The sequence below is a fragment of the Gavialis gangeticus genome, unplaced genomic scaffold (genome assembly GCF_001723915.1).
Source record: "Gavialis gangeticus isolate Ggan-Ray unplaced genomic scaffold, GavGan_comp1, whole genome shotgun sequence".
Taxonomy (NCBI): domain Eukaryota; kingdom Metazoa; phylum Chordata; order Crocodylia; family Gavialidae; genus Gavialis; species Gavialis gangeticus.
The window spans coordinates 64264662-64273551 of NW_017729022.1; the positions used below are offsets into that span (position 1 = coordinate 64264662).

At 48.2% G+C, this 8890-nt stretch overlaps 1 protein-coding gene across 1 annotated transcript; it reads right to left on the minus strand.

The window, feature by feature from the left end:
- Positions 1-6042: 6042 nt before the first annotated feature.
- Positions 6043-7857, minus strand: MPST (mercaptopyruvate sulfurtransferase). Its single transcript, XM_019515272.1, has 2 exons — positions 7174-7857; positions 6043-6471 (listed from the first exon to the last, which is right to left on the minus strand). The coding sequence occupies exons 1-2, from the start codon at positions 7766-7768 to the stop codon at positions 6173-6175; spliced, it is 894 nt and encodes a 297-aa protein (XP_019370817.1). The 5' UTR covers positions 7769-7857; the 3' UTR covers positions 6043-6172.
- Between the last annotated feature and the right edge of the window lie 1033 nt (positions 7858-8890).

Sequence of the window (8890 nt, forward strand, 5' to 3'; positions counted from 1 at the left end):
GGCTATTGGAAGATAATTCCTTTTGGTACCTTATTAGGAAAATAAGATAGAGCTGAACACTTTGGAGGGCTTCTTTTCTTTCCTTGTTCATGTCCCTGTGACAAGTTATTTAGCAGAAGTTGCAGTTTTTTGGAATCTGACAGGGCTGCACAACTTCGGAAGGATAACAGGCAAGCTCACTGCAGCCAGACTAGACAGGAGGAAAGTTGGCCTATAATGTTTTCATGAATCTCTGCTTTGGTGCAGCCATAGGAACTGTTAGCCGAATGAATTAATGACAGTTGAACTAATAAGCAGTCATGCCTAGAGATGTAGGGCTGGGATGTGCCTAGGGTATGTGGGGAGTACCGCTGCTACAGGGTTCTCCAGGGGAAGAAATGTGAAGTTTTGGAGGAATCTGTCCACATACTTCTCATGGATTTGGCTTGAAGTTATTAGGCTAAAAAGAAAGGCCTACAAAGGATGGAGGATGGGCTCCACCTCCAAGGAGGATACTCTGCACTGGTCCAGTCCTGCAGGGAGCGAACCAGGAAAGCCAAGGCTGCAACAGAACCCCAACTAGCTATAAGTACCAAGGACAATAAAAAGTCCTTTTGTAGATATGTGGGGAGCCAGAGGAAAAGCAAGGGCAACATGGCACCCCAGCTAAACCAGAAGGGTAAACTGACAACCGACACCCAGGAAAAAGCCAACCTATTAAATGGGTACTTTGCGTCGGTCTTTCATCAGTCCCACGGGATGCCCCTGCCCATTACGGGACAGGGCGGATGGGGTGAGGGAGATCCCCTGCCCTCCATCATTGTTGACTTCATGAAGGAACACCTTGAGAGGCTGGACACCTTCAAGTCAGCCGGCCCTGACAATCTACACCCCAGGGTACTCAAGGAGCTGGCGAGCATCATAGCCCAGCCCTGGCACAGATCTTCAAGACTTCCTGGCGCTCTGGGGAAGTGCCTGAAGACTGGAAGAAGGCCAACGTGGTGCCTATCTTCAAGAAAGGGAGGAAAGTGGATCCGGCAAACTACAGGCCCATCAGCCTGACCTCTATCCTGGGGAAGGTCTTAGTAAAGATTATTAAAGAGGCCATTTTCAACAGACTGGCTGATGACAACATCCTGAGGGATAGCCAGCATGGGTTTGTTGCGAGTAGGTCTTGCTTGACTAATCTCATTTCCTTTTATGACCAGGTGACCTATCACCTGGACAAGGGAGAAGAGATTGATGTCATATACCTTGACTTCAAAAAAGCCTTTGATCTGGTATCCCATGATCACCTCTTGGCAAAACTGGTCAACTGCGGCCTCAGGTCCACCATGATCCGCTGGCTGGGGAATTGGCTCCGTGGTTGGACCCAGAGGGTGGTGGTTGATGGAAGTCAATCGTCATGGTGCCCTGTGACCAGTGGGCTCTTCCAAGGCTCTGTCTTTGGACCCATGTTGTCCAACATCTTCATTAATGATGTGGACATTGGAGTCAGAAGTGGACTAGCCAAGTTCGCTGATGATACCAAACTTTGGGGTAAAGCATCCACACCTGAGGACAGGAGGGTGATCCAGGCAGACCTTGACAGGCTCAGGAAACGGGCGGACGAGAACCTGATGGTGTTTAACACTGAAAAATGCAAGGTTCTCCACCTTGGGAAGAAAAACCTGCAGCATGCTTATAGGCTTGACAGTACTATGCTGGCTAGCACTACAGATGAAAAGGACTTGGGGTTTATGATTAACCACAAGATGAATGTGAGCCTTCAATGTGATGCTGCAGCTAGTAAAATGAGCAAAACGCTGACTTGCATCCATAGATGCTTCTCAAGCAAATCCCAGGACATCTTTCTCCCATTGTACTCAGCCTTGGTGAGGCTGCAGCTGAAGTACTGCATCCAGTTTTGGGCTCCACAATTCAAAAAGGATGTGAAGAAGCTTGAGAGAGTTCAGAGAAGAGTCATGCGCATGGTCAGAGGTCAGGAAAACAGACCTTACGACGACAGGCTGAGAGCTATGAAAAAGCACAGGCTCAGGGGCAATCTGGTGGCCACCTGTAAGTTTATCAGGGGTGTTCACCAGTATCTGGGGGACCTTTGTTCACCAGAGCGGTCCAAGGGATAACAAGGCTGAATGGTTATAAACTCCTGCAAGACCGTTTCAGGCTAGACAGAAGGAAGAGCCCCCAATGTCTGGAACAGCCTGCCATTGGAGGTGGTTCAAGTACCTACATTGAACACCTTCAAGAGTAAATTGGATGCTTATCTTGCTGGGATCCTATGACCCCAGCTGACTTCCTGCCCTTTGGGTGGGGGGCTGGACTCGATGATCTTCCAAGGTCCCTTCCAGCCCTAATGTCTATGAAATCTATGAAATCTATGAAGTGTTAGGGGATTGTTGAATCATGGAGTGTCACCCTATGCAGAATGAACCATTTGCTGACAAAAGCTATGTTTCCACTCTAAGTCCATCATTAAACTTGGATGATGGTATATTCAGGTGGGGTATGCGTTGGCTGAAGTTGAGAAAAGCTAGGTATTTAGGAATGGAAGAGACCCCAGGGGCATTAAATCCAATCCCCTGCTACCATACAAACCATAACATACAATCCTTTGCATACATTGATCAAGTTCCATCTAAAAATGAGCTGGGTTTCTTCTCTCCTCTACTCTTATTGGATGGCTGTTCCAAAGCCCTGGAATGGTTAGAAACCTCCTTTTAATTTCCAGCCTAAATTTATTCAGGCCAGTTTGTATCCATTTGTTCTTGTACCAACATTGTCCTTTATCTTAAATAGCTCTTCTCCATCCCTGGTGTTTATCCCTCTAGTGTATTTATAGAGAGTAATCATATCCCTTATGTCACCACTACTTAGCTAATTCCTCCCTCTTCTCTGCAGAAAGTGGAGAGTGGAAAATTCCCTAACTCAGAACGAATAAAGCAAGGTGTTGCTTAAAACTGCAGAGATTGGAGCGGGGGAAAGCCACAGTGGATGTGTTGGGGAAGGAAGACTGGATCATGGTTTTGCTACAGGGTGTGGGGGTGCTGCTTAACCAAAACAAAAAAAAAAAGATCCATGATCTAGGTGACATGGCATGGGCTACACGAGAAGAATCCTGCCCCCTGTTTAAAATAAGGGTCTAGACCCCAATGGTGCCCATAGCAATGAGGAAACCAAAGCAGGAAACCGTGTTCAACGTTTATTGTAGCCTACAGCTGCATATCTCGTGTTGCCAAAGAGCAATTCGTTTCATAATCCTGTGTACAGTTGGTATGTTTGTGTGTTGTCAGGCCTATCAGAAGTCTCTGAAGAGTTATATTGTAAACCTGCAGGAGTGCTCAGTGGGGAGGAGCTCGGAGAAAGTGCATGCCTAAGTTTCCAGGAGCTAGGAGAAAGAAGGGCAGAGTCAGCTAGGCCCCATTCATGAGTGAGTCACCAACCGAAAGCCAGGTCCCAGGAAATGCAGCAGAGAGGCCAAAGGGAGAAAAAGTATGGCTATTAGGGCAAGGGAAGCTTACAAGCCACACAGGCCCCGTGGATTAGAATCCAGCTGCACAACAGCCTCATGAGCCTGCAATAAGAGGGAATTTTACCCAGGACTGTCACAACATATGCCTCATATTGTTCACTCATTCGAAGAGCAGTGTGATCTGAGGAGGGAAAACATGCTCATCTCATGACCTGAAGCAGAATCTGGCTTATTCTTTCTTCAAATTACCAGGACATTAGACATGAATGTGCCCATATAAAAGGACAAAGAGAATCCCAAAGACAGCTCCTCCTTCCATTAACGTACTGAATCAAACAACTCTTACTCTGACCCAGCTATCAAAAATCCCCGACAGCTTGTGGAAATGGAAAATCTCTCCTTGGGGTAAAATGACTGCTACTGCAGGCAGTTTATTCCTAGGACCCCTATTCAGGCAGGTACTTCAGCTCCTGCTCTATGTTTGATATTTATAAATAGCCTATAGAAGACAGTGGAGCTTTTCACATACCAAGAATTAGGCATGTGTCTTGCTGAATGGGTGGAGTCCAGCCTCTGGAAATGGCACAACTGCACATGTTTAAAACAGTTTTCAAAGGAAAACTCCTTGCTATGAGAACAGTAGGACAGTGGAACAAAGTACTTAGGAATTTCCCTCCTTGGAAGTTTTCAAGAAGAGGCCAGATAAACTAGGATAGTTTAATAGTGAATCCTGTACCTCCATAGTGAATTGGACTAAAAGATCCTGTGGAGGGAAGAAGGGACCCATTCAACCCTATGATTCTAATAGCATGGAGAAATATGAAGGAAAGGCATGCTTTGCCTCTCATCTTCGGAGCCACACGGCTTGCTCAGGAAAGCAGAACTATCCCTTCCTAGAAATGAGAGATACTGCAGTTTTGTCATCAGCAGGGAACCTGGTTTCCTCTGTTTAAAAATAGCAAACTCTTTGGGGGAAAAAACCCTAAATTCTCTGATTAAAACCCCAAAATCCACGTTTTTCTGCTATTAAAATGAAATGCCACTATATATACATAGGTATCAGTTGAAAAAAATGGTTTATTCATCTATTTACAATTTTAAAGCAATTTGAAAGTCTACCAGTGCCTCAATCATTATGATAAAATACATTCTAAATACCTATATATTTTGGCATTTGATTTGGGTTTTTTATTATGGAAAATCAGAGTTCCCCTTGCCCACTTCACTCACCAGGATGCAGATCCAGCTTGCATTTTTTGTCACCTCACCCCCACCTCTACCGCTTTGTGGCACTGAGCAGTCTTGATATGCCGGTGCCCTGCCCCTGCCCATGCTATTACCCTTCACTCCCAGCCCACAGCCCCCTGGCACTGCTGGTGCCCCTCACTCCCAGCCTGCCGCCCCCAGTGTTTGAGGAAGTGGTGGGGGGAGGGTGTGGGCACAGGCAACACATTGGATGATAGGGGAGGCCACATGTCCCCCTCCCCCCCTGATTTCTGCACCCAGTGAAGCCTGGGGCTGCCCCCAGCATGGACCAGCTCCAGGCAGGAGCTGCATGCATTTCCCAGTGGGCAGGAGCTGGAATGGGAGGCAGTGCCGCGCTACCATGACGGCCAAGATGAGGTGCAGAAGCACAGAGTTGTGCCCCCCCCACACTGCTGCCAGGTGGGCAGGAGACACCTCACCTTGGTGGCCATGGAAGTGCAGCACTCCCTGCCATGTCAGGTCCTGCCCAATGGGCCATGGAGATAGCTCCTGCCTAGAGCTGATCTAGCCAGGCTGCAGCCCTGCACCCCATCATAGATACAGACCTCTGGGGCAGCACATGCTCTCCCCTCCCCCCAGTATGTTGCGTGTTGTGCCGTCTCCCACCCCCCAAGGGAGGGAGCTGCAAGCACTGCCCTCCGCACCTGGCTGCCACATGCACATGCATGTAGTACCCCCTGAGTCCCACTCCCTACAGCCCCACACAGCCCCTTGCAAGCTGGAACTCTGCCAGCCCGCAAGGGGAAACCCATGGTTCCCCATGTTTTTCTCCTTTAAAGGAGAAAGTCTGTGTTTTTCTGCGGCAAATGCAAAACCCAGACCCCTGGTCATCAGAATGGTGCTCCTCCTGAACAATAAATATAGCTGTGCCAACTAAATACACCTTGTAGAAAGGAACAATGTGAGAGGTCTCCATACACTTCAGCTTAACATGAGCTGAGGGTGAGGCACTCCCTATAAGATGACCCCAGCTTATGTTCAGTTCAGCAGAAAGACCCTGAAGTTTATTAAGGTGTATTTTTTATTATCATCATTCATTCAGACCTTATCTGACAAATATTAAAAAAAAACCCAAGGGAGAGATAGGTTTTCAGGTTCCTGAACAATGGTAGATACAAAAGTAAATGAGAACACAGCACAGTCATCATCCCCGTGAAAGAAATTCAAGTTGATCCTCCCGCTCACCAAGTGCCAATCCAGATAGATCATGAGGCAAGCCTCCCATAACCAATACCTTCCCCCACCCTTCCCATAGGATGCTGTAGAAGGGCATCTTACAAGTGCAGAGAAGTGAGCCAGGGGGAAATGAGCTAAAATCCAGTATATTTAGATTTGTAACCCAAGACTTGTACTAGATGGCAATATGATTTAAAAAATTGGAAAAGGTTAAGAATATCTCTTACAAATCCTGTTCTAAGGCAATGTGTTTGCATGGTAGGGACAGGAATGGGCACATTACACAATCTTCCCCATCCCCTCTGATATGACATCTTCAGGCTCTGCACGCATGAACCACTCCACCCAGGCACCATCATAGATGGCCACATCTGGTTTGCCACAGAGGTATGCCCCCAGGGCCACATGGCAGGCAGTGACTCCAGAGCCACATGTGGCTACCAGTGGCTTTGAGAGCTCCACCTTCTTCTCCTGGAACAAATTGTGGATCTCCTCAGGGGTCTTTTCGAAGCCAGCCTCTGTGAGGAAATCCACAAAGGGAATGTTCAGGGAACCTGGGATGTGACCAGGCTCAATTCCTGGAAGAGGAAGGAAAGCATTGAAGAAGACAGGAGTTAATCTTTATATCAAGCATGGTTCCAGCACAAAACCTCACTACTTAGCAACTCTCATTCTCAAGCCACCACATTAAGTATCTCACAGGGTTACCATGAAGATCAGTTCATGTCTGTACATGAAGTACTAATTATTTTTAAGGGGAAAGAGGTTGTGAGAGCAACCCCATCTCTCCATTTCTTGGTCTCCCAAAAGACTGTGTGCGCTTCTGCCTACAGAACATGAGACCCTACAGTCATGTTAAGCTAGGGGTGGGCAATTATTTCAGGGGGAGGGCTGCTTACTGAGTTTTGGCAAGCCATCGAGGGCTGCATGACAGGCAGCCAGGGGCAGATAAATATTAACTTTCTAAATTTTTTAGGGGCCCCGCGGACCAGATAGAATGGCCTGGTGGGCCACATCTGGGCCACAGGCTGCATTTTGCCCACCCCGTGTTAAGCTATAAGGCTTCCTTCCCTTATAAAGGACCTAAAATATCACTTTCAGCCAAGACCAACTTAGAGGTAAGGCAGAGATGAGTTTGAGGGGTGTCCTACTGAAACCCATCCTCAACACAAGCAAGTTTCCATCTTCAACTTGCAGATGGGAGCAGAAGTCATGGTTTTGGGCTCATGTCTTAACTAGACCCCATGCATGTTATGCTGATGGTCAAGTAAGTGCATTACCATCTCTAGGTTCCATCTCTATCCCCCTGAATCGCCCAGCAGAGCGAGCATCCACCAGTTGGAAACGACGTGATTCTATGTTCTTCTTTATGTCCTCATGGCTCTTCACCAGCGATTTGTCTAGAGAGGCGTGGAACTCAGCAGGAGCTGTCCGACTCTTGCCAGAGCTCAGCGGATACCCCTCTCGCTGCCAATTCTTCAGGCCACCATCCAGAAGGGAAACAGCATCATGCCCAAAGGCCCGGAACATCCACCAGACCCGGGGAGCAGAGAAGAGACCCTGATCACTGCCATCATACACAACCACGTGAGAGTCATTCCCCACACCCAACTTGCCCACATACTCTGAAAAGTCATCTGTACTGGGCAACATATGGTCATATGGCGAGGTACGGTCACTGCACTGGTCAATGTCAAAGAAGGCTGCCCCGGGGATATGGCGCTCCTCAAATTCCCGCCGGGGATCACGCTTCATTTTCGGGAGGTACCAGGATGCATCTAGGAGCCTCACAGCCAGCCCAGGCTGTGGGGACTTGATGGCTTCTGACACCCATTTCGCTGACACCAAAGCACGGTAGAGGAACTGCTGTGACATTGCTCTCAACACCTGACTGGGTTCAGCCAGTCCCTGTGGCTTATCTGAACTCTCCAAACTGTGAAGGAGGAAAATCGTAGATTAGCAACAGAAGGGGTCATGGCAAACTACAGAAGGAAGATGCCAGACACCAAGCAAGCTCTTTGCACCAAGGAATCCTCTTTGTTATCTAGGCTTGCACAGCACTCAGCCTGATAAGCTCTGGAGGTGCCTATACACAAGCAGCAGGGCTGCTCCGACACACTGTAATTAGAGTGCATCAGAACAGACTCAATTAATCGAGTCTGCTGGAGCATGACAATTACTACGCTCCAGCAGCCTCCAGCGTCTTGTGTATTGGCATCCCTACGCTTCAAAATAGCGGTGGGGGTGATTTCATTAAAGCTCGCTCCACAAGCTTTAGTTAAAGCACCCCCACTGCCACTTTGAAGTGCAGGGATACTGATACATGAGACACTCTGGGTGCTTTAATTAGAGCGGATGTCAGAGCCACTCTAATTAAAGTGCTCTACCCCCCCCAGAACACATGTATAAATGCCCTGGGACTCCCAGGGGTTGCAGTAATATGGATAATAAGCAAGGAAAGCTGGGTCCCTAGTTTACAAGTTATAACCCATCCTCTGCCATGCTTTATACTAGGGGTTCCTAGTTTTTCTATGAGGAGACTATTCCTTTCAATCTGTTTTTAAAGACAGAAACAATTGTGAAATTCAGAACTGTTCAAGTTCAGGATCCTACTTCTAGTCTGAACGGTGCCTTCTGCACAAGTGTGTATCTGGCACACTTCACTGACTCCCCTAGCACCTGCCCCTTCTGTGGACAGAGGGACACCCTGGTGCATGCCCTCCTCAAATGCATCAGGCTGCAGGCCCTCCCCTGCCTCCTCAGGAACCTGCTCTTGAGGTTCTGCCTGCACTTCTTCCCGCTCCTTTTACGCACCCCCATGCATGGCCCCACCAATTCCTATGCCCCCCTGGTCAACCTCCAGCTCCAGCCAGACTCGCCGTGTCTAACAGACCACCAAGGAGTCTGTAGCCAGGGGAAGAGAACTCGAGTGACTGTGGGCCTGGTTTTTTCCATGCATGTCTCCAGGCCAAGTTGCACTGGGTGGTACCCCATCAC